Source organism: Perissodus microlepis, chromosome 23, assembly GCF_051167445.1.
Source record: "Perissodus microlepis isolate ML-2025 ecotype Zambia chromosome 23, ASM5116744v1, whole genome shotgun sequence".
NCBI classification, from domain to species: Eukaryota; Metazoa; Chordata; class Actinopteri; order Cichliformes; family Cichlidae; genus Perissodus; species Perissodus microlepis.
In genome coordinates this window covers 36661731-36687725 of record NC_140482.1, presented here as the reverse complement: position 1 = coordinate 36687725, position 25995 = coordinate 36661731, and the positions used below count along the sequence as shown (strand labels likewise).

General features: G+C 41.1%; 3 protein-coding genes across 5 annotated transcripts in view; 1 reads left to right on the top strand and 2 right to left on the bottom strand.

Moving 5' to 3' along the window:
• Positions 1-396: 396 nt before the first annotated feature.
• On the top strand, positions 397-4099 carry LOC146362017 (E3 ubiquitin-protein ligase RNF170). Its single transcript, XM_084920593.1, has 5 exons — positions 397-495; positions 1007-1115; positions 2389-2462; positions 2549-2659; positions 3236-4099. The coding sequence occupies exons 1-5, from the start codon at positions 475-477 to the stop codon at positions 3572-3574; spliced, it is 654 nt and encodes a 217-aa protein (XP_084776719.1). The 5' UTR covers positions 397-474; the 3' UTR covers positions 3575-4099.
• Positions 4059-21178, bottom strand: pfas (phosphoribosylformylglycinamidine synthase). Of its 2 annotated transcripts, XM_084920590.1 has the most exons (28): positions 19605-21178; positions 17593-17715; positions 17291-17426; positions 16289-16394; positions 15983-16181; positions 13328-13433; positions 13091-13231; positions 12885-13009; positions 12669-12797; positions 11559-11696; positions 11212-11340; positions 11039-11112; positions 10805-10961; positions 10650-10711; positions 10373-10534; positions 10000-10236; positions 9674-9904; positions 9352-9532; positions 9179-9262; positions 8852-9007; positions 8473-8592; positions 8230-8375; positions 7939-8146; positions 7365-7444; positions 7149-7263; positions 6911-7060; positions 6612-6752; positions 4059-4782 (listed from the first exon to the last, which is right to left on the bottom strand). In XM_084920590.1, the coding sequence occupies exons 2-28, from the start codon at positions 17711-17713 to the stop codon at positions 4472-4474; spliced, it is 3945 nt and encodes a 1314-aa protein (XP_084776716.1). In that variant the 5' UTR covers positions 17714-17715; positions 19605-21178; the 3' UTR covers positions 4059-4471. The 2 variants fall into 2 exon arrangements, with proteins under 2 accessions (XP_084776716.1, XP_084776717.1); XM_084920591.1 differs by lacking the exons at positions 16289-16394; positions 17291-17426; positions 17593-17715; positions 19605-21178 and adding an exon at positions 15766-15779 and having other exon boundaries at positions 15983-16055.
• Positions 21179-21281: 103 nt separating this feature from the next.
• Positions 21282-25995, bottom strand: part of LOC146362015 (importin-13-like) — a 31069-nt gene continuing 26355 nt past the window's right edge. Inside the window, exons 19-23 of one of the 2 annotated variants that reach the window (XM_084920592.1) lie at positions 25252-25318; positions 25051-25109; positions 24778-24867; positions 24452-24633; positions 21282-23465 (exon numbers count right to left, since the gene is read on the bottom strand). In XM_084920592.1, coding sequence (XP_084776718.1) covers positions 23369-23465; positions 24452-24633; positions 24778-24867; positions 25051-25109; positions 25252-25318 — 495 coding nt within the window. In that variant the 3' untranslated portion in view covers positions 21282-23368. Of the gene's footprint in view, positions 23466-24451; positions 24634-24777; positions 24868-25050; positions 25110-25251; positions 25319-25995 lie in introns of those variants that run through there. The other variant, XR_014799381.1, reaches the window with a different exon arrangement.

Below are 25995 nucleotides of genomic sequence, written 5' to 3'. Positions count from 1 at the left end.
TGTTTCTTACAGATTTCTTGATTTGTATGAAAGACCAGACCTAATGTTAAGGCCATTAGGCGATCTAAGCCATAAATTGATACTGAAGTTATTTGACAAATGAAATCTGTTATAAACCTGCAGCCTTCTTTGATTTGAGCATATTGTTATTAACAGTTTCATCTTTCCATCTGAAAAAATAATTTCACCTGTTAGTGCAGGCTAAGCATTACAAAGCATTTAAATTAGCAGTCCGAACGCTGAAGTCGGAGCATCAGTAGCCGTAATCCGCAAACAGAGAAGAGCTGAGCTTCTGTTCTCTTTATCTCACACATCAATAATTAAATCATTATTTAGATAAACTAGCATTACAGGTGTGTTTATCTATGTTGCTATGTCATGTCATGTTTCAGATCAGACTGAAGTTCCACTGAGTCAGGGTCGCCTGTAGGATAATCCACGTATTTGCTGTGCACACCTGATCAGTCAACATCAATGTATATGAGCTGCCTAAAGGTGAGTGGTTCACACAAACGCATACACTCACAGTAAAGCTCATGTCATGCAGGGGCTTATTATATTTCCTTGTTTTCAGTGGGGGTTACACTTCTCTTTGTCACTATCTCTGAAGCACTTGGGTGAATCTCATGGTTTAACTTAAAGAGTTACATTAATTTGGATTTTTAAAACAGTTTCTCCTACACGGAAACTGGGAAAACATTATTTATAAGACACTTCCTGTGTTATAAAAAAGGTAATTTATTGCTTTTATTGGGGGCACAGTCTGGTGGAGGAAGTTGATGTCACTGCTTGCATGACTCAAATCAAAAGTTTTCTGTTGTGTTGTGTTTTGTGTTTCACCGTTACATCGGTATAAGCTTTTCAAAGATTATTTCACTTGAAATCCATGAACACCAGGAATAAGAATAGAAAACGCTTATCGATTCTTCTGTCATTGTCCTTTTCCTTCTTCCTACTTTTCACTTATGTCTTCTCTTCTATGTCTCCTCGTCTCTCCTGTTTTTAGGAATCCATGCAGGCATGTCAGTCTTCGAACAGACGAGACTGGCACTGCCCAGTCTGCCTGCAGACGGCCAGATTCCCAGTCCAGACGAACTGCGGCCATTTGTTCTGCGGTACGAGATCCTGCACACATTTACACAAACTGACCAAAATCTTCTCAGACTCTAATTATTTTATGCACACACCTGTTCGGTCAATCATCTGTGATTAGGGCTCACACTTCATGTCTTAGTTTATGCGATTTATTCACTGATCAGTGTAGAAGTAGTTTGCTGTAGCTGTTTCAGGCCCATCTGTTTGGCCCATCTGTTTGGCTTTTAATAATTAACGTTTGCCACGGTCCACCCATTACACTTGTAGATAGAGCAGCAAACGACCAAACACAGTAAGGTATGTGTTCACAGACGATGCGAGATGGAGGTTTTATGGCAGCTACTAGGAAAGCAAAACCTCAACATCATTAACCCAAATTCATAATCTACACTTGGAGCATTAAGGAGAGTTGCGCTATGAGTTGACCTGAGAGGTGTATAATACATAGAATAAAAAAACAGAGTTCGTATCTGTATATTAGGCTAACCATGTAAAAATGTTCAGGTCTTTACAAATCTGCTTTTGAGAAGGGCTCTTGTAATTTTTGCTACAGGGTCATTCTACCTTAGATTTGCCTGAAAAAAAAAGAATCCAGGAGAAAGATTGACTTCTCAATGGGGAATACATTTCAGGTTCTGTCATTTAGGGATTGTTTTTTTAAAATAACTTGAGCTAGATCCTTCAGTTTTCTGGTGTAAATGCACTATGAATATAGAGTCTCAAGAGTGGATAGCATATAATGACTGTTGTTGAAATCCCTGAAATATTATGTCCAATCTCTACCAGCAGATTTGGAGACCTAAAGACACCACATTTTTGCAGGTAGAGGACTGATATTTTGTTCACAGCTTCTCATATTCAAGGCGCATAATATTCTTTGAAGAATATCCAAAACTTGGGATGGTGATCTCTCATGTTTCCAATATGAATTTTTGAAAATATCTCATATTTATATGTGGCAGCCAAAGATTGCTTAAGAATAACAACAAAAGCCAATTTATGCAGAGTTATGACCCAGAACCATGACTGTGCATAAACTTATTGCTTTAAAAAAACCCAAAAACTAAACAGTAGAACTGAGAACATGAAATTCTGGATAATTGTTCAAATTCCTATTAGGAAGTGTTTCTCCTGGAATTTCTTCGGGCTTATCTGAGATGGTCAATAAGATGTTCATATCTGTAGCTTTTGAGTAACATTTATGGCATGAATGCACTCATCCAACCTTGATACTACGATATATGTTACAGATTAAATGACGAGTTAAATAAATAGTTGTGTTTGATTCTGCAGCTCCCTGTCTTATCACCTATTGGAGGCATGGGTCATGGTTAGATGCAATCAGTTGTCCTCTTTGCAGACAGAAGGTGCGGTATTCTCGTAGTTCTTTTACTGTACATCATAAATGTGTTACGAGCGTGGACGTGAAATAAAAATGCTTGCAATCTTGCAGGTCAGCGTGCTCTGCCACCTGTTCAACGAGACCCGATCAGACCAGCAGTCAAAAGAAGTTCTCGATGAAATCACAGCCTACAACAAACGTTATTCTGGAGCTCCACGCAGGGTCAGTACTCTGTTAAAACATCAGTAACATCATTGTACTGCTACTCCCCAACAGCACACTCACCTATCAAAGAGCCAAGAGTACTTTTATTATTATTATTATTCTAAGATATCATAAGCCGTGGTATCTATCAGGGCATCTAAAAGGGAAGAAAAGAATTCTTTCATTATTTCCTCGAAGAGTTAGAAAAGGGAATACCTCTTATGCAACCTAGCAGTTATTGTCCTGTTTAACCAACAGTGATAGACAAAGGAGGTATGACCTCAACAGCTCACATTGACACACCTAGAAGCCACGTGACCTTCTTTGTGTGTTTTTTTTCTCCTTTGAAAACATATCCTGTAGTGTTCATGCTTAAGAACTGGAACTACTTTTGACTATACATTTAGAATAATTTATTTCTTGCTTTTAAGAGATACACAAATATAATAAATGCAGCATCAGGAAATCAGCAGAATACCCCTGACCCATGTCGAAGTGCTCAGTTAAAAATCTTGTGGATCATTTTTGATTGCTCCAACTTGAAATGTTTGGTATCTGGTTGTCTGACATCCTCCTGCATACTCACCCCTCCAGGTAACGGACTACCTCTGTGACACCCCCCTGCTTCTGCAGTTACTGGTTCGTGGCCTGGGCACCATGGGAGGACTCGTGTGGCTGTTTCTGTTCAGGGTTGCCCTGTGCTGCGTGGGGACCGTGATGTCCATCTCCTCCCCTGCTCTGGATGCCGTGTCTTCATCGAGTACCCTAGAAACAGACCCCTCTCTCTGTGGACTGCTAGGTCTCCTGGACGACCTGGTGGTGGTCATCCTGCTCCTTATCTGTGTTATCAATATCAACCAGCAAATAACACCAGAGAGAGGACAACCTGGAAATGCTACAACCTCACAGGGAGTGATGGGAGATTCACTTTAGAGAGCATGAGCAGCTGGAGCGTGGCAGCACAAGCTGTTAGACATGGACTTTTATTGAATTTCTTCCCTCTGGCTGGATTAGTGGTTAGAAGAATATTGACAACTGCACAGCATGCAACAGTCAAGGTGTTAGAGGTTGTCTGAGCCTCCCTAAATGTAGATTCAGATTCCAGGTGTTTTTGTGAACTGTTTACAGAGTTCATGCTAAACTAACTAAAAATATGATGTTATGCAATTTGTAGGTTCAGATGTGGTTACAAATCCTTAACCCTTCTTGAGTCCTTAAGTGTTTGACTTGTCTTTGTTTTCCCTTTAAAAAAAAAAAAATCTTTACCAGTTTCTATTAACATGCATCTTTTATATTTTAATAATCTATATTTTTTTTTAGCTTGTGATTTCCCAGAGACACAGATAGGGGTCTTTTAGGACCATATATATATATATATAAATAAAACAAACGTGTTGTTCCAGTAAGCTACAGAACATGTGTCACATCAGTACTGTATTATTGACATCCATGTAAATACTTGACATTGTATAAATTTAAGTTTTTATCGTTTAAATAAACAATATTTATTGATTTATATAGCTGTTCTTTATCATGTCACACAACACGTTTTTCCAGTATTAAATCATTTATTGTTAGCAAGTTCAGTAGTGGATGTTTCAGCAGACCAACACTAATAACAGCAGACCTGCAGTTTTGTACAATATGCAGATTAAACCTATGGAATTCATGTTTAATCCATAAGTCAATAAAGTATAACAGGCAGTAATAATGTATAAACACCAGCGTACCCCAGTAAGTAAAAAGCTGGGCAACAAAACGCAAACAGACATGGCAGTTTTAGTTGAGACCCTACTTTGACAGCACTAGAAACATGTTAATGGAGGAATATCACTCTTGATTGCTGCACCAAGAAGCTGCGTTCTTGAACATACGCAGCCAGGGTGAAGGTGTGAGAGAAGGTCTGAAGTCCCTCGGGGCCCAGGGCCACTGCCAGCTCAGGGTGCAGCGCTCCGGGTGGGGCATCATGGCCAGGTGTCTGCCATCCCTGGAGCAGAGTCCTGCGATACCCTGCAGTGAGCCGTTAGGGTTGAGAGGGTACTCTTCAGTGGGATGACCCTGGTCGTCAAGGTAACGGAGGGGGGCTAGTCCACCAGAAATAATCAGGTCCTGAGCCCGAGAGCTACGGAATTGCACAAGACCTACGGGAAAGAAAAAGGTTAGGGGAAAAATCAATACTAAACACAGGTGCTGATTACGGAGCATACTGACCCACTGACTTGTTAGGCAACCAGATTAATCTTTGATGTTATGCAAGTTTAAAGAGGGGGGCTCATCATTTCTGTACATTCTGCTAGAAAAATGATAAATAGCTGAGTGATTTATTGACGTGTGCAAAATTTTAAGGGAAATATATAAAGCTAGAACATTTTGGCTATGACCACTTTTAGTGCATACTTTTCTATATTCATAATTCCATACATTCTGACAAGATCCCAACACCATGGCTGAAAAGCAGGGCTGAACCACGACAGAGCCTCCAACGTGTTTTACAGATGTCACAGATTTTCGGTCCAGTTCTTGTGTAATCTGATATACCTCAGCTTTTTCCCCCACTTCCATTTCCCTCCCTCAAAAACGACTTCTCGTCAGCCAACCTTCCACCGAGACTATTTCTGATGAGGGTTTAGTGAACAGCAGATAGATCAGCTGAAGAGAAACATGTCATCTCTCAGGTCTTATGCCAGGTTTTTGCTTTTCTTTCTCCCCTATTTCTTAAGGACATGAATGTCAGCTACTATCCATTTCCTGCAGATAGCTTTTAAGCCTGCCACATCGTCTTTTGTACTTATACAGTTTCTGCAAAGTTTTTAGAGACAGTGCATCATGAGAAGATATGCCAAGTTTGAAAGCTAATAGTTCCTTGATAATCACCTTGTTGATGCAAAATACTATTTTATGCCTGTTGAAAATTGAACAGTCATAACATAGTTGCAAGCTGTTGTAAGAATAAATGCTACATATGGATCATTTTAGCCCCTTGATGTTTGGTAGGCAACATGATGATATCTGATCTGATAACATCCTGGGCTTAGGATGCCCTGTGGCCAAGTTTGTTCATGTTTGGCTGATCAACTCCTGACCACATATAAAGAATTCATGTCCAAACATCCTGAGATTTCATGTATTATAATAAAATTAATTAAATGATCTGTCATCATCTCTGAATATTTGAGCTTCATAGGATCCTCTAGTGCAGGGGTGGGGAACTCCAGGCCTCAAGGGCCGGAGTCCTGCAGGTTTTAAATATTACCCTGGGTCAACACACGTGAATCAAATGATTAGTTTATTACCAAGCCTCTGGAGAACTTCCAAGACATGTTGAGGATGTAATTTAGCCATATAAATCAGCAGTGTTGGATCAAGGACACCTGCTAAAACCTGCAGGACACTGGCCCTTGAGGCCTAGAGTTCCCCCACCCCTACTCTAGTGTCTTCTAAGACAGCGGTCCCCAACCTTTTTTGCGCCACAGACCGGTTTATGTCCAACAATATTTTCACGGACTGGCCTTTAAGGTGTCGCGGATAAATACAACAAAATAAACCCAGTACCAAAAAAAAGGAAGATTTATTCATGACACACAAGGAAAGACCCAGGGAAACCAAGTTAATGATAAAAACAATAAAAAATAATGATAAAGTTTATAATAAAAAATTAATTTATGGTTTATTATTTATGGCTTTCAGGATAAAAACCCTGAAAACCATTAATTTCACACCCAAGTCTCAACTCTCAGACCGGTACCGGCCCGGGGTTTGGGGACCGCTGTTCTAAGACACCATTTTCCAATAGAACAGAACTGGTTTGTGGGTACTGTTTTTACAGCTGGTGAGTTTAAGTTAAGCGTAAGTTACCACTGTGATTTAGTTCAGTAAGTTGTGACCCACTGTCATGATACTAAGCTCGCTCGTTTAAACCTGACTACAAATCCTGCTTAGCAGTAGACCTCTCATGTTGATCTGACTTTACCTTCTCCATGTGCAACCCAGACTCCCAGCGCTGAGCCCTCCATGCCTCTCAGCCAGATGGATGGAGAGTCCTGGATCCCAACGCTGACAAAACGCGACTCAAACCTGCCTGACTTATTGTGACTCAGCACCACTTCAGATTCTGGTGAGAATAAAAAAGCCAAGAAAAAAAAACATCAGGATTAAAAATTATTCTAAACAATTCTGTTTTAATTCACTACTAAGGTATTGTGTTGCTTTATTTCAATCATCACATTTTCAAGAAACATTTCAATGGCTTTCTTTGCAATGTCCTCTTACCCACTCCTTCCTCGCTCTCTCCCACCCAGCCCAGCAAGGCGAGCAGCTGACAGCCATTACATACGCCCAGACTCACTGTATCCTCACGTTGTCGGAAACGATCAAATTCAGCCTTGGCTTTGGGGTTGTAGGCAACAGTAGCTGCCCAACCTTTATGAAAAAGTAATATTGTTACGCAGGAAAAAAATAATATGTACCTCACAGTGGTTTACGTCTGAGTACATGCGAGTGCGATTACCTTTAGCTGATCCCAGGACGTCTGCATAGCTGAAACCACCAACAAAGACAACTGCTTTGAAAGGGTCCAGGGTTACTGAGCCAGTGCACAGGTCCTGCATGGTGACATCCCAAACCTACACACACATTTACATTACAAAGTTCAATAATGAACACATGCAACACAGTTTAGATTTAGATGAGCAGATATCTGGTTTATAAGGCTGTTGTTAATGACCTCAAAGCCCGCCATGTACAGAGAGACAGACATCTCTCGATCTCCATTACTGCCCTCCTCTCTGACCACAGCAACACGTGCTGAAAGAGCAGAACAGTTTAAAAAACAAAAAAAAACATAATAAAAAAAATCACAGAGTATTAATAAATGATTATCTGACTAAACCTGATGAATTTAAATGATTAAGAATATAGTGGTGCTGTCCAACCACTAAATAAATATGGTTTCATTCCATTCAGCACACTGGGAAATGATGTAAAGTGAAAATATGTCAGATAAAACAGACTTATAAAGAAAAACAACAATGGATGACAATGCATTACCAGTTAGCGGCTAGCTGTTGCATCAGTTCAGTGTTGCTACTGGCAGTTTGAAACACTAGCGAACTGAATAAAATGTTTCAAAGGTTTGTTGTTCCTGGAGGACTTCCCCAGTGGGGATACACCCTCTGACAGCATGTACAACTGCTATGCTAAACTATAGTTTATAGACAATTAAATAATCAAAAAGTGTTTGACTTCATAATAAAAACAACCATTAATTCCAATTCTGGAGTACAATAAGTCACTGATACCAGGTTGGCTGATGGTGGGCATTTCAGAGGGGTTAAAGGTCAGTTTAAAGTATGGCTGTGTCCTCTTTGATAGCCCCTCCTCCTCCTGTTTAATACACAGCTCATTGGCTTGGAGACGCTCCAGCTGGAAACTCGTGTCCTCCCACATTGCTCTGAGGTCAGGCAGCAGCTCCCTCAGCACCTCCTTTCCATCTACACGGACCCTGATCTGGAAGACAAGTGAGATGAAAGACAGCGGTCATCCCTCACAAAGACACAAGACCCGAGTCCGTGCCAGGTTTAACATCTCACCATGGCTTCTGGTCCAAAGCCACATGTTCTGCCGATATGAAGGCACTGGACGCCTGCATCGCTGTATCTTTGACACACAGTTTCTAAATCTGACTGAGAAACCTCCAGAACCAAACCCAGCTCCTCGCTGAACAACAGCTCCATGACTGCACGTGGCAAAAGATTGTAAAGACACAGTTATTTTGCATTGTGTATGTGTAATTAACTGGTAAGGAAAGGGAAATGACACATTCAGGCTCTAACCTCCAGCTCCTTGTGAAGTCAATTCAACATCAATCCCACGGTTTCCTGCAAACGCCATCTCTAGCAAGCAGGTAAGAAGGCCTCCGTCACTGATGTCATGACCTGCACTCAGCAGGCGATCTGAAAGGACACAAAATAGATTACATGTTGTTGTTCTTATTTTTTTAGAAGCTTTCCAAGCCACTAGGTGGCTCTCTCGTCACAGTGCAGAGCTGTGGCTGTGCAGTAAGAATTTAAAGGAATATTTAAACAAAACTGAAAACGGGGGAAAAAAAAAAAAAAAAAAAAAAACACTGAAGAAAACTTTGCTCCCAGTATAATTCGATGCCAACTTTTTCCCTTTCTGTGGCAGGGAGATGTTTTCCCTGTGCAAACTGACCGTGTATGAGTTTCTGAGTGGTGTTGAAACAGGCTGTCAATAGTTCTGGCTGGTCCAGGTCAGGAGAGCAGTCTCCCAGCTGGCTGTAGCACTGAGCCAGGGCAGAGCCTCCTAGACGATGATGGCCTGGACTGAGAGGAACCCACAACAACACGCCTGCAGACAGAGGACAAAAAGTCAGAGGCAAGCTGTCTGTTACTGAGATCACGATGTGGGCAGCGTGAGTTAGAGAAGCATGAAAATAGAAATAAAAAAACTAAGGAAAATTAACTTATTTTTATGCCATTAAAACACTGACAGATTTGAGTCTTGGTGTGTGCGTTATACCTTTGCCATCTGGATCCTCGAGATCAGGCGTCACAGTAGCAGTGATGTCAGGGCAAACAGCATATGCTGAAATAACAAGAGCACCTGAAAAAGAAGCAGAGCAAAAGCTAAGTTTAGACAGCTCTCTCACACTCACACACACACACACACACACACACACACACACACAGTACCTGGAGCTTTGACCGTCTCTTTTCCAACTCTAGCAGCCATGCTCAGAGAGTCCTTGCCTCCATCGATGGCCACTCCCAGCTGACCCATGACTGCACACATGGCTTGGCAGGCTTCCCACAGGCATGCCCCCTCTCCAGGCAGCTTAGCAGCCCACATCCAGTTACCACTGCACTTCACATCCTGACAAGATTTAAAAAAAAATAATAATAATAATAAAATTCTAATAATTACATCATGTTGGGATTAAAAATACACCTTTTTACATTTTTGCATATCTGCGATATATTAATTAAGCTTGTTTGTTTCTGCATATTTACTCACCTTTAGTTCTGTTACCCTTGCAAACACCAGATTGGTCAGAGCCTCACCCACAGCCATGCGAGCCCCTGCTGCAGGACACACCAGCCCTTTAATTGGCTGCTCCCCAATGGCTGTTGCTGCTCCCCCTAGGCTGAAAGGTGATAGAGCAACAACAGCCACATCGGCCAATGGGGTGTGAAGAGGGCCGACGCACTGTTGCTGGGCAACCAACCCAGTCACAGACCGGTCCACCTGATGGAGGGAGAGAGAGACAACAGAGAGAATCAGTGTCTGCACAAGTTATTTCTAAAAACAAGAGACTGTAAGACGGGTATATATACACACACCTTGTTGGTCAGGTAGCGTTTGGACGCCACAGCAGGCAAACGTAAAACTCTGTGCAGAGCATCTTTGACAGTCAGCCCAGCAGGAAGACTCAGTGTTTGATGATTCAGGGCCAGTGACTCCATCTTAAACTCCTTCTGCGGCATCTTTCCCAGAACCCACTCCAGCTGCAAGTCCACAGGACAACGCCCGCTGTCTGCCTCATCGCCACTTCCTCCCTCGTCACGGACCAGCACAATCTGAGTGAGAAATCAGTAATTCACTGAGCATGGATTTACTCAGTGAGACACTTGTGGCATTATGACCTAGCCAACAAGGTGAAATGACCGGTATGATAGATGTGCATTTATCGACTCGAGCCAGTCTAAAACGTGCCTTGCCGTCTCCTGTGATGTTTCCCACAAAGTCAACAGGACACTTCTCCCTTTGACACACCCTCTCCAGGAAGGACCGGTCTGATGGCTGCAGCAGGAGGGCATTGCTCTCCTGATACTCAGCCCCCCAAAGCTCCAGCACACTCAGTGTGGGGTCACCTTTCTACAACACAAAGCATAAAAAAAAAATCCAGACATTTATCTTGTTGGATTTAAAAGAAAATACAAGAAATGTGTTTAAAAACACAAACAGAAAGCTGTGTTCATGTGGTGATTACCTTGAATCTACTGCAGTATATCACAGCTCCTGCTGGCTCACTGAGCTCCTTGAGCACATTACCTAAAAAAAGAAATGAGAGTATAGGTTCAATACCTTGGTTTTTCTCTCATTTCAGCTTCACATAACCTCTTAAAGAAGCCACATTTTCCTCACCATTTCCTCCTGCCCCCTGATCATGTATACTGCAGATTGGATTTCCGCCACTTCTTTCCAGGCATGCCCTGAGAGCACGGTTCATCTTTTGCTCCATCTCAGCATCTCCCCTCTGGACAGCACCCAGATCCCTGTCGCTGGAGTTGTCCCCCTGAACCTACAAGTTTACATGTACTTAAATACTGAAAAACACTCACGTCACGTGAGGTCATTGATCGATTGTAGTGTCCATACTTGAACAGAAGAGGCTGCTCCTCCTCCTACACCGATCCTGTACACCGGCCCTCCGATCTTCACCACCTCCATTCCTGATGGACAGCAGAGCAGCAGAGAGTCTCTGATCAATGTGTGTAAATATAGCCTCTGAATTGATTAATGTCATTTCACACAGTGTGTTAAAGCATCACCAGGCTCCGGCGCTTCTTTCTTCACGTGTATATCTTCGATAGAACCGAGACCACCACTGAACATGATCGGCTTAATCCACTCCCGTCGCTCCCCATTAGCCAGCCGCATGCCGAAGGAACGAGCAAAGCCTAAAGGAGGGTTATATGTTAAAGCAGTGCCAAAATAATTCAATAGTCATTCATAAATTTGTACAGTTATGTTAGAAAACAGGTTACAGATTTAAAGATGCAATGTTTTTGGGAAGCAGTCTGAGGAAAAGAGACAAAATGAATTTGCAACAACAGAGATAATATTGGATTTGTGTTGTTGTTTAAACTTATGTGTTTAGTATGTACGGTCTTCCTACCTGAGAGGACAGGTTCTCCAAACTTGTTGCCGTAGTCCGACGCTCCATCGCTGGCCTCAATAGCCACCTGCAGAGGAGGGGCAAAGGTGGAGGGATACTCCCATCCCTCTCCTTTACACTCCCATGGGAGATCATATCCTACAGATGGAAAGACATGTTGACTCAAGGTCAGTTTCTGTGCATTTTTTCTGATACCTTATTAACAAAAATCCATCTATTTTATGTTTGGCATGTTGTGCCTCAGGGTTTCATTATTAGACCATTATCCATTTTCTGTATAGATGCCATGTGTGTGGCAAATCATTCAAGACTTTCAGATTCTTTTTAAGTGTTATCCAGATGACATCTAGGTTTATCTAAATGAATGTGGTCAAATTCTTCAATTTTACCTTTAAAAGAGAAAGTTATTATACTTTAATGAAACCACCTTTTTACTTTCCTCAACTGGCAATTCACTGATCAACATCAACTTCTAACCAAAACCATTTTAGCATCCTCGCATGGTGTCAAAATGACTCATCGATAAAAACTATATTTAGGTATTTAAAACTTGTGTGAAGTGAAGACTTGTGATATATTATAATAACTCTAATATGTGGATTTTAACTTGTTGTCCTGTAGGTTTTAAAGCAGCGGTCCTCAATTCCCAGGCCACGGACCGGTCCATGAGTCGTTTGGTACCGGGGCGCGAGAGTTGACGCTCTGGTGTGAAATTTATGATTTTCAGGATTTTATCGTCAACTCTGTTTCTTTGGGTCTTTTCCCATGTTGTAGTTGTGTGTCTTATTTTGAAAGAAATATTTACATGTTACCATAGTAACCAGAGAGCATTAAGGGGGAGAGAGGAGGACGTTACTCTCAATGTTGTTGCTGCATTTCAGGAGGACGCTGCTAATAAAGTTAGACAGTGAATTCGCGTTTAGTATTTACAAAACACCACAGTTTTTGTCTTAGTTGTATCATTTTATTTTTATTTTATTTATCTGCGACACCTTAAAGGCCGGTCCGTGAAAATATTGTCTGACATTAAACCGGTCCGTGGCGCAACAAAGGTTGGGGACGGCTGTTTTAAAGCTTGCCCTTAAATATTAGATGCATAGAGTCTTGGACCTGGTATGTGCAGGTTCCCGAAGCAGTATCCTGCAGTGCCAGCAATGACGTGGCCTCCTCGTCCGGCACTCTGGACATCTCTGATACGACCACCAGTCCCTGTTGTTGCTCCGCTGAACGGTGATACACCTAAAATGTCCATCCAGCTCACGATTAATCTCAGGTAAAAACAGAAACTTGCATTTTAAATAAGTACAAAACTTTTTGCGCCCTAACCAGTCGGGAAGTTGTGCGTCTCTGCTGTGAAGATGACATGTCTTAGTGAGCGCCGAGTCTCATACGGGCTCGCTTGGGATGGGTCTTTTGGGTAAATGAACTCAAGCTCCATGCCTTTGATGCCACTGAACACACACAGAAAATTTACAGTGAGCCAAAATAGACAGACACACAAGTGTGCTCGCCCCTGCTGTCGCCACTACTACCTGCTGTTGTCGCAGAACTTGATGACGTTGTTCTGGTTGCTGTGCCGCTGCGTGTCCATTATGAGGCTGAAAAGAGTCTCCTTCTGCTCCTTCCCGTCGATCACCATCCGCCCCCGGAAGAACCAGTGACGACTGTGCTCACTGGGAAGGACAAAGAAAACCTTGCAGCGTATAAATACCAAAAACACACAACACACAGAGCAGTCCCGCCAATCTGTTCACTGCAGACGACCCCACCTATTGGACTGGGCCAGGTCAAAACATTCCACACTGGTGGGGTTCCTTTCAATCCTCCGGAACATCGATGTGTAGTAGTCCAGATCCCAGGAGTCAAAAGCCAAGCCTGCACCAACCACAAAAGTGCATACATAAAGTTTCTCAATACTGAAAAAACAACCACATGGCATCACCCGATCATTTAAAGAGCACTGAGTAGTTTCCATCCATTTACTATCGATTCAAAACGTGCTCTTCTAAAAAGGTGCACAGCGCTTCGGTCAGCATTTCTTCCCCTGAATTGTTCTCTATATATAAACTTGGAAAAATATCATTTAACCCTCGGGCGAAACAAAAATCAATCGACACACTCCCATGCATTCAAACATGCTTCAAAACACAAGAAAGCCGACAACTCTGAGATAGTTTTGGCTCGTTTATACATAAATTTGATCACTTCCACTGCACTTAAACTTAAGCAGTACTTAGCATGAACACATTACAATTAGTATTCCAAGGATCCACACTGCATAACAAACTTGTGTCCCATCTATTAAACACCAAAACACTGAGTGTAAAATTGATTTCATAAGGATTCAAAGCAGCTGTAGTCAGAACAAATTCCACATATACCTCTTTATAATTATCTCCTCAATTCACCAGCCGAGCATGGCAGCGCCTACAAAGTACGTGCACTGAAATGATTCTCATTTCTTTGAGCTGCTTGTGAATGTTAATGAAGCTGAGCGAATAAGCAGAGCATGAACATAAGAACGCACGCCACGTTCTGTCGCTGTGACTGGTGTCAGCCTGAAACCTGTTCACATTATTAGGAGGAAATAATCACTCAGCGTGCAGACACATGAAATGTTTTACAGTTCTGGGTCATTACACAGAAAATCGCCGTTACGCACAGATGACAGAACTGACTTGTTCGTATGGCTGCAAAGATTATTTTTACTGTGGGCCGTAACTGCAATCTTAATCATTTTGGTAAGTCAGAAATCATCACATATTTATTGAGCTTGTTTTTGCTGGAGATTTCCTTGAACTTTAAATATTATTTAAAGGAAAAATTAAGGAGTTTGAAGAGGACACAAGGTCGTCTGGTCAAACAATTGCAACTGGCTGTTTCTGTCAGCCTACAGCTTTCACCGCAGTGTGACTGCAGCTCCAGGTCGGCGAATAGAAGATCATGTTACAACGGGCTCATAAACCCGAAGGAGAGACACCGAGTGAGATATACTGGAGCGCTTTAGCATTCAAAGCTAAAACAGGAATTTTAAAATTGACTCTAAAGCTAACAGAGTGAATAAAGATGCAAGACATCTCTTCTTGGAAACAGTTAAAAGATGTGCAGCTGCATTTTGGACAGACTTCAATGGATTTTAAAGATGGTTAGTTAAGAGCGGTAAATAGCAATAATTTAAGTAAGAAAATATAAAACCAAGAACGACTTAGAAATGACACACCTTAACTTAGCAATGATCCTTAAATAAAATCAGCGTCACTAGGGGAACAAAAATGATTTTAAACTGTGATTAACAGCTGCATCCAACTTTTTCTAGGAAAATAACTTAACTGCTTTTATTATCTTATACAGTAATGTCTCAAGCCACTTCTAATTTATTTGCATGTTAATGTTAATATAGTATATAAGGCAAAAATAGAGTCGGTACAGTTTTAAAACTCAGTATTTGGTATGAGCACCTTTGTTCTTCAACACAGCTTAGGGAATAAAAATCAAAGACCTCTGAGTGTTTTCTGCCTTTAGTTGATGACAAGATGATCTCACAGTGTTCAGTGATGCTGAGGTCAGGGCTCCGGGAAGGCCCGTCCATGACTGACAGTGTTTTCTGCTTTTACTCCATTTCAGATACCATTCACCTTTTTTTTTTTTTTTTTTAGGTCTGCCAATAAGTCATTTGTTCTCCAGTTTACTCAATTTTTCTAAGGACAAACTACACACCATGCTGAGATACGCCAAATTTTTAGTTAATAGCTCATTAAGAATCACCTCATGGGTACAAAAATACCATTTTATGCCTGTAAAACTGGGATTTTATGACATACTGCCTGTAACTAAGCGCTTAAAGATAAAAAATAAAATAATATGTTGTAAGTTTTTTGCCATGTGTGGACTAAGCACTGGTTCAGTCCCTTGTTTTCTGTGTGTTACAAACCTTAACAAACAAACTAACTAACAAAGAAAATGGTCAGGTACAAGGACTAAAAACTTTTAGTCAACCAGAAACAAACAAAACAAAAATCTTGGCTTCAAATATCACTCAGATCAGTTTATTCAGTCCTTCAATCGACCGCCTTTATCTCTTTAGGGTTTTACATTAGACACACACATGCACGTGCAAGATAATCAGCAGCAACACTGCCATCCTGTGACTTCAACCAGCTAAGTAATAATGTCATGCATCATGTGACATTATTAGCAGTGTACTCACAGACCACTGTAAGACTGAGAAGCAGCATAAAGGAAGAGCAGACAAAGAGAAGAGAGAGGCAGGTCACAGTTCATTAAATGCAATAAAAGACTGATTGAGGAAAGTAAAAGCAGAGATTAAAAGAGGATGAAGCTCAATAACGCTCCATTAATTAAGAGAGCCCCAGTAAGGAAACTCTATTAAAGTGTAAATAAATATAAAATGAATAAATTCTCACCCAGCTCATCGTTAGCGCTCTCCAAGGCTGTGCGACCCTTCCCCAGGATGTCCACGTCGAACACCGCCTGAGGTTCTGTTTCCACAGTGAAGGAGGTGATGGGGTGTTGATAGATGCACTCCGTCATGCTGTCATACAGACACTCAATCAGCTTCTTTACATCTCCACTGATTTCACTCACACTCTGCTCGGTCTTGGGCTGAAGCAGAGACAGTTCACATTAGACCCAGAAAGTAAAGTCGCGAAAGAAAAAGAAAAGTATATATATATGCGTAGATTTTTCTGTGTGTGTGTGTGTGTTCACACCTTGATGAGAAACCTGCGCGACAGCTCAACTCGGGTGACATTAGTGAGACCGGCACTCTGGCAGATGGACACAGCGTTAGTAGACCAGGCAGTGGAGAAGTTCAACCTGAAAATATAACATAAAAGACTTTTTTATAATGTAGACTTTCTCTCATATGAACGATTTAAAAGAATTATTTTAATTAAAACTGTACCATATGTTTCCCTATTTACTTTTAAGTCAGGCTCGCCTACAGTCTGCTCAGCACTTTTAAAGATTTCCATATTACTTACCCTTAGTCACAGTGAACACCTGCCTAACATTGTTCAGTACAGACAGTATTTATTTTAATGTATGCTACAGGAAGTCACAAACGTCTTGGCCACAACCCTCACGGCCTGGCTTGTTTGCAGTTTACCAGTTTGACTTCTTTGTTTCCTGTATTTCATAACCTTAAGTTCTCATTTCATTAGCTGGAATCTTATTTATACAGAATGACAATGTCTAAGGCAGGAGGAAAAAAAGAAAGAAAAAAAGTTGGGGTATATGTAGTCAAAGAATAGAGTACAAATAGAAATGCACAATGTATCACCAACTGCCAAGAAAACAAACATACAGCACCTGGAACACAAACATTTGAAAATGCACAGGTACAGATTTGTATCTTCCTTCCAGCTCCACCTTCTTGCAGCTCGTAATCGCGACCTGCTGCCTAGGACTGCAATATCTGAACCATTTTAGTTAGAGAGGTGCTGTGGATCTCAAAAAAGAACAAGGACTAGCAATCCCAGCTGCAATCCAAAAACAGTGGAGGTGGATGTCGGATCCTCGCTGGTAAAGCAGCTGATTGCTACCTAGCCAGGACCTCATCAAGTCAGGATTCACAGGGAAAGGTCAGGACTAGCTGCTTGGCAGTGACAGAACTTTCAAAATAAGAGCAGGGATGGCATCTGTGTGTTTTGTGCTAAGCAAAAACACTGTGAGATGCAAATTAATTATCCCTAAAAACCAGGCAGCAGTACCTGGGCCCGATCTCCACCAGTTTCTCCCCACTGCCCTCTGTGAGGTTTGGTTTCTCAGACAGCGGCTCTGCGTGCAGAGGATGACAAAACAACCACAGTAGAACCCCCTTCTGCTCATCGCTGAGACTCTCGCAGCCTGCAGGAGAAAAATCACAGCAGGACAAAACATTATAAACAGATGTAAATGTGACATTTTAAGTGGTAGACTAGTAAAAAACCTTTAAGGTGAATTCAGTGACTTTAATCCTCATTCTACCCACATCCATAATAATTAGCATCTTTAAGGCCTGTTACACACTCACCTGTCAGTTCCACATTGTAGCACAGCTCGGTCGTGACTAACAGATGTGGGTAGAGCTTGGCTGCCCTTTGTAAGGCCCGACTTTTCAGAGCTTCATTACTGTAGAACCTCACGACAGCCATGACTGATGAAGAGATACACAAATCCAGTTTAAAGGCAGAGGGTAGTGCATTAGTCAAATCAATTGTAGAGGGTCAAAGAAGGTGAATTTTAGGCATCATTTGTCAATAGAATTGATTTAGCCTATTACTAACTGCATTTTCTGAAGTAACGAGTCATTAAATCAGAGTCCAAAGTATGAAATTGATGACCAATATTAAGTGTGCCGACCCTTGTCTCCAGATCGATTCAGGTCAAGACAAACCAATAATGAGATAGCAGGCCACTCGTAATACTGCAAAAAGCCTACAACCCATTCCAACACCTCCGCAAGACCTCAGAGAGGCTGTGAAAGCCATCTCTCAGTATAGCAGAGTAATCTATGTTTAGATACGGCACTTTTCAAAAGCTTTAAAAGCTTTAAATATTTTGATTACAAACCATTACGCTGTAGCAGGATTGGGCTACACTTCATTCTGAACCCAAACAGGAAAAAGAACTGGAGTCCTGCAACATGCTATGGGCCACACAGCGCCCGGATTTCATCATCATGGAGTCAGCGATTTAATGAAGGGATAAAAGAAAGAGGAGGGAGGCTGAATCTGCACATTTTGTGCCAAGGACCTCGAAGGCACACAGAACAGAGAGGATGTTACAAGACAAATTCTCACTCCGACTTAGGCTTTTTCTTAAAGGTCTTTTTTTTTTGGATTTTCAGCAAGATTACACAAACTACAGAGGTGAATTTCATGAAATTTGCTACAAAGGTGGAACAGGAGCTAAGAGGAAGAACGCTGGTACAGATCACTTTATTTTGATTTGAAATTCTAAGAATTTACATTAGCAGAAAACACACTGAAATCTAATTTTCATTTACTGTACATTAAGTTCAAAACGAATAAAAACTATTAATACTGCACAATCTCAATTTATTTGTAGTTTCTAAAAGTTTTCAGTCCACTGTACGTTTGACTCAAAAGGAGAAAAATGTTGCAAATCGTCACAGAAAGCCAACGATATCAGCATGTTGAACATACAACCCAGGGACCACAACAAAGTTTGAAAGTTGTATTCAAGTCATTAACTATTCCAATTTTTAATTACAAAAAAAAGTTAATCCATTTTTGGTAAAACATCTGGAAAATGTCTAGATCCAGACTCAAGTTGTTTGAATTATAAACATGTATAACACTTTTGCAAGGTTAGAAAACCAACATGTGAAGGTTTTCTTTGATCTGTACTCTACATGTATTGACACATGTGCAGAGAATAAGTTTTTTTTCCTCCACATAAGAAATTCTGGGCTCCCCTAAAGAAAAACGAGCAGTACCCAAGCACTCCTTAAAAATATTCTAATTAAAAAATAATTCATGTCATCAGATTTTCAAGAGATAAGAGACGTTTGTCATTTCATGGTTTCAAAAGTATTTATTCATTTCTTATATATATATATATATATATATATATATATATATATATATATATATATATATATATATATATATATATTTGCTGTGGCTCAGGTGAACATTCTATTAAACTTCCTTAATTTTACACTTAATAAAACCTACATTACAATAATAAATGCAGAACTATGTCCAATATAAAATCACACACACAATCCTGATCCTGATAAATGGCCCACTGAACTGATTGCAGGTTACACACTGCACGGTCAGGAGTTTTCTGTTAGTGTTTAACACGCTACAAACTGCAACCCCCTTCAACATAAACACACACACACACCTCTGTGTCAACTGACTGTAACACAACAACGACACATTATAAGGGATACAACTTCTTAATAAGTGACTCGTGTCTAAAAAGAGCTGGGGGAGTTTTCCATGTTTCCTGTGTGGAAGCTAAGCGGCTAAAAGGCAGCAGAGTTAGCAGAAAGCACATTAGCTAACTTACGTGCAGCAGCAGTTACGCTGTCTGGGATCAAACTTGGTCTCTGCTGGAGTCCCGGAGTAACTTCTGCTCCTGCAGGACAGACTGAAAGCGGCTGGGTTAGCTGCGGTCTGCACACTGATTGACTGACTGACTGACTGAATGGATGGAAGGATGGCTGGACCTCTGCACCCACGTGTGAGCCACTCAAACTGCAAGACGCATGCGCAAGTGGGTGTCGCAGCAAAGAGTGATTTACAGTATTTGCTCAGTGATGATCCCCAGTATTTAAACTGTGGTAAATTACTTTTTGGCTTATAATCTGTCAATTTTATCCCATATTTCAGCCATATTTCTTATGAATGATATCAACTAATTTTGAGCAACAGTGAACTTTCCTGTCACAAGTTAGAAGCTGGAATCTGCTTGTTTTTGTTTTGTTTTGGCAAAGTGATTTCTATTTATCCTTTATTTATTCTGGGAAAGTCTCATTGCCATTAAAAATGTCTGTTTCAATCGAGTTCTGGCCAAAGAGGACCAGAAATTGCACAACAGTCCTATAAAGATATTTTAAGTGGGCAAAAGGGACAAAAGGAGGATAATGCTTTCAAAACAGGTTATTTCTTTATTTTATATAAATCCTCTTTGTAAATCCTGTTGATGGCAGTCTGTTTATCATTTAGATCTTCATGCTGGAAAACTTTGGGGGTTTACTTTGATTATTAATCTTAGTATTTCTAACATCCTGTCCCGGTGATCCTGAAGAATTGTATACAGCTCAAGGGAGCCAATTACTGTTTTCCTTATTTATTCTCATATAAACTCACCCTGCACATCTTTCCTGCCTCAGGTCTTTGTGACAAAAATTCAACAAGGTGCTGAAAAAGTTCCTCAGAGATCTCAGTCCACACTAAGATAGTAAACATCACACAGCTGCTGCAGATCTGGTGACTGTGGAGGCCATCTGAGTACAGAGGACTCACTCTCATGTTCATTTAAATTTTGTGACACCACGAACTAGCCTGCTGGAAGCAGCCATCAGAAGATGGGTACAATACTCAGGTCAGCTGTGGCCTTAAAATAATGCTCATCTGGTACTAAGGGGCCCAAAGTGTGCCAAGAAAGTATTGCCCACATCATTACAACACAATCACAAGCCTGATACAAGGCAGGGTAGATCCATGTTTTCATGTTCTTTATGCCAAATTCTGACGCTACCATTCAAATATATGTGCAAATAAACCCTGTAAGCAAAAAGCTGCTGTGGGTGCAGGTAATATAGTCATCTCAGGGACACAATTCATGTTGTGAGTAAAGAAATAGCCCCTAACTGCTGTTTAAACTTGATGTACCAGGTACAGCCAATCATAAAACAGTTGGCTTTAACTAAAGGTGACATTAAAGAGAGAGGATAGGATACACTGGGTTTGCACCCAGGAGCAGAATAAGGTAAATAACTACTATTTTGAACTGTGAGTAATACAGTGCTGCTCTGGTGCAGTCCAAAAACAGAAATATGGAGTTGTAAATTCGCATAATAGGCTCACTCTCTCAAGCTATAAAAAAAACAAAAAAACAATTGAAGACATTTTCTTAGTTGTGTAAAACGTTTTGAAAATTGGTTAAATATATGCAGGAGGTTGCAGACATTTTAATGCAAGTGTTGAAGGAAAAGAAAAAAAATACTCCCACACACACATAAAAAGTCAAGAGTTGCAGTCTTAGATATATTTAATAAATTAAAGCCAAGGTACAAAAAAAACCAAGTACATTTCATACCTCCCTCCCCTCCTCCTACAAGTCGTTCTTTAAACTGTGACAAACATTGTTCATTTCCTCGCCTCAGAGTAAGAGCGAAACACCGACAGAGGATCGGCGTTCAACGTCACAGTTCATATCAGACTCTGAAGCAGAACAGCTCACTCCAAAGCCGATTCATGCCTCGGATCTCACTCCACAAATCGCATCTCTACCCTACCTCGCCCCCACCCACCCCCTCCCCACAAAAACACATACATGCTACATGTCTGCAGGCACCGCGGATAAGACAGAAGGATTAGACTGAGATAAAGTTTTATCAGAGACCACAAAGTACATTTCAAATGCTGAGTGTTATTAGGTGTCAGCTGGTCCTGCTGATTCACTAGACAGTGTATTTTACAGCCCTCGCATCACTTCACCAATAATGTCTCAGGCATATTAGATGAGCACAGAATGTCGGTTTCAAAAAAACTTTCTCAGCGGTCTTGCAATTTGTTACTGAACTCTCTAATCCTTCTCGGTCCTCTCCAAGGCAGTGACCCAGGTGGGTAAAAGGATTCTGGGTAGCTTGTTTGCAAGCAGTTCGTTAAGAGCAGTAGTTGGTGTCAATAACAGATAGACGGATGAATCTCAGCAATGATTTTCCACATGAAAAAGAGGTTTAATAGATGGGTGTGGTTGCTGGTGAGCAGCATAGGTGAAATATTTGGACGTGCATGGTCAGTTTTAATGAAGAGAGTAAGCTGAATAAGAGTGGTATGAAGATACGAATGGATGACTGGGCTCTTTCTTTAAAAAACCGGCAGAAATTATGCATGTGAACTGTAGGTCTGATATAAGTGCACTAAACAAGTGGAAAAAGATATAATCTGTGCAGACACACGCGCACACATTCATGCACAACCTCTCATACATACAGGTATGAACACACGCATACACTCAAATACACATAAGTGTTCAGCAATAACTGTTAATATGCACAAGTTGATTAATATTTTTGCACAATTACAGTGACTAAGCAGTCCACCGTCAGGATTATTATTCCCTCCCAGCAGTCTGTTCCCTTCTTCATTTACATCTTGGGCCGCGTTCTCTTCCAGCAACTACAATTTATTTTCCTTTCATTTTGTTACTGTAGGCAGCCCTGCTTCACCTAAGGGACCACTGCATTACCCACTATCTACAAACCTGAGGAGACTGCAATATGACTGGGTGGAATCGTATGTACATGAGGTACAGCCCTGTACACTCTGGGCAGGGCAAGACTGACCAAGTTAATGTGGTCTTCAGCTTTCTGTCTCCATATAAACCCCGTAAAAGGCATTTATTTAAAAACAAAACACAAAAATGAAAGATCCATGATAATTTGGCAAATGCAGAGACCACAAGGGGCATGAGTAGGACTAAATATTATATCGACGTCAGTCTTCCTGCAGAATCCCCCGCCCCTCCCCCTAAGATTGGTCCTTTTCTCCTTTCTTCATAGCAGCAGCAGGACTGAAAACCACTGTCTTAATATATGTGCATACATATACATTTATATAATTAATTTGATTCATTTTGAAAATAATGTTAAGTAGCTACGTACGATACCACTACCATTTCATATGGATGCTAATCACCAGGAAACAATCTAGGAACCACAGGAAGATCTAGAAAGGCAGAACAAGACAGAGAGAAAAGGAGATGTGTGGCAGCACTTCTCCTCAAAGCTTGACTTAACAAAAGACCTTTAAGTAAGAGAAGAGAGGCAAGTGGGCGAGAGAAACAATCAAGGTTATAACAAAAAAAGAAAAAAAGAAATCATGGCCTCTCTAGAGCCATGGATTTAATGTTTGTCTATTAATCCAATGGCGCGTCTGCACTGGAATGGTTTCATGTCTTGTTCTGCAGCGGGTTCGGTTACATTACAATCATTTCATGATATCTTCGCTGAAGGGGTTCAAGAGAACTGTGTAGTTGTGGCATCCAGCTGTTTTGCACTGAAGACAGAGGTCATGGTTAGGTGAAAGTTCAAGGGTAGAGTTTCAGTACTCAGCGGCGTACTCTGTACCATGGAGACCTCTGCACAGTAGCGTAAACTCCTTCACTATATCCTTCACCCTCCTCTTGTTCACTCGCTCTCTGTTTAACAATAGAGAAGAAAAGAAGGCAGAAAAGAAACAATTAAAAAGTGTATGTAAATTGCTTCTTGGGCTGCTTCCTTCTTTGTGTGCAAACATGTGTTTAAAGCATAATCAGTAAAGTCTCATATTTTACAAACATTTGTCTCCAAACTTAGAGCAGAACTCTGGTTTGTTTTCCCCCCTTGGTGCTGTTCCTTTGTGTAGCTGTGACACAGTAATCGCGCTCGGGTGCAGACAAAAACAACCGCACTGAGACACTTTGGAGGAGGTAGTTTTGTGTGGTTCGTTTATGGCGTGAATGTGATTTGACCTCAATCTGAACAAACTACCAGAAGTAAATTTCCAGTTTGAGCAAAAAACGTCCTGTAGGCATGTATGCCGTGTATTCTGGGAAGCAACAAGGTCCAATATACGTGCTGTGGTCTGTACGGGCTAGCAACTGTGAACTTAACTTAAATCTCCAACAGTTCAGAACGCAGCATCCGTATTTACTGTTGTTGCTCACACTCCAGACATATCTAGCCAATGACCATACTGAACAGTCTCGCGTGGTTTGTAGTGACGAATTATCATAGTGTACACGTTACAAGTTTACAAACTCATCAACAGATTCAGACCAGAGTAAATGAACAACAGATGTGACAATGCCTCAAGTAATGGTAATTTAATGGTCGGGCATGGCACAGCAATAAGCATTGCACCTCATGTCATACTGTGTATGGATGTGTTATGTGACCAAGAAAATTTTAATTTTACTTGAAATTTTAAGTATGCCACCTCTTTTTTCTGGAATAATCTACAGAAGGACCTGAAACTGTCAGAATTGGTGGTGATGTTACTTGTTCTTAAAGTGTTATCGCATATGATGTGAGTCTCACACTCCCTCGATTTTACTGTGTGTTTCTGTATTTGTTTCATATGTTAAATCTCAGTGAGACCAAATAAAAGGATGATATTATGGATGTGTGTGTCCAGTGGTGTTACCTGAGTATCTGGTGTGAAAAGTTGTCTTTCTGCTCAGCTGTGATCCGTGATGATGGGAATCCTGGAGGTTGCAGCGCCTCTTTCAACCACACGGCGAGAAGAGAGAAGCAGTGCTTGTTCAGACAAAACAGCACATCTGCAAACTGGTCCATCAGACTCCGAGACGCCCCACCCCCAATGCCCTGGGAAGAGCGGAGGAGGTAAATTACATCAGGGACTTAATTGCAGTAAATGAGGAAGAAGAGTTTGGAGTATAATAACACAGCAAACTGCAGGATCACTGAAATGATGAAACATTTCTGTGGTGTGAATGTGGTGCTTCTCACCTCCAGAACGGCCTGTACCAACAGCTTGCCGTCCTCCTGCACCACTCTGGCTAATGGAGGCACGTCTGAGCAGTGGGGTAATAGTTCAGTCTAAGACAGGAACACAGAGAGAATCATCAAATTTAAAGACAAATGACTCACTTCTGAACACACTCGTATGGTTTAAGCTGTGTGTGTGTGTGTGTGTGTGTGTGTGTGTGTGTGTGTGTGTGTGTGTGTGTGTGTGTGTGTGTGTGTGTGTGTGTGTGTGTGTGTGTGTGTGCGCGCACTTACAAAGAACAAGCACGTTGACTTGACAGTCGGAGCCTCAGGAAATTTGAGTGACAGAACTCCTAGAAGTGGGAGACAGAAACTACTGAAGGCTGGTGTCAAACATTTACAATTTGTACTTTGTACTGACAAGCACACATTCACAGAAACTGTAGCAAAACACACAACAGTGTGTATGGTTGTGTAAATCATGTGCAAACTTACCGCAGTGGAACACTGCTTTCACGTCGAGGCTCTCAGACAAGAACAAATCGGGCTTCCGTTTGAGGGCCTAAAAGCAGATAAAGGAATTAAACAGAGTATGTTTTTGTCGGCCCGACCCAATCGGTACTGCTTCACCACATTCCACTGCATAAGATCCTTCAAATTTCTGGTATCAACAATACCCGCTAAGCCTGGTAGTCAGATCTGACAGCAACACGGGCAAGGAGCCAGATCTGCTTACCAGGCTGCAATACTCTCTCTCCGTCTGTTTAGGAAGAACTATATGCAAACTCATACAGAGATCCTCCAATGCAGAAGTCGGCAGGTGTAACAAACAAATTGCACAAAATCAAACTTTGAAATCATTTGAAAACTTAAGTCAAACTAAAAGCAATGGTGGTTTTGGGCTCGTTTCTTGAACTCAATTGTATTCCAAACATTACATTCCTTGTTTTTGGTTGACTGGATTGAATATGCAACAGAAGTGTGTAAGTAATTAACATGTGCAGATAAAGAGAAAGACAACTCATCTCATAATAATGAACTCATTCAGGATGGAGGAGAGGAGAGAGGGAGAGAGGGAAAGGGAGAGATGAAGGTCAGATCTATCCAAAGATAGAAAACAAAGGAAGAAGAATGAAGACGAAAGACAAAAAATATAAAACACGGAGAGCCATCAGCCAATTTGTCTGAACTGATTAATATTAGTTGAATATTAATTCATTTGGGCTTTGATTGGCTCTG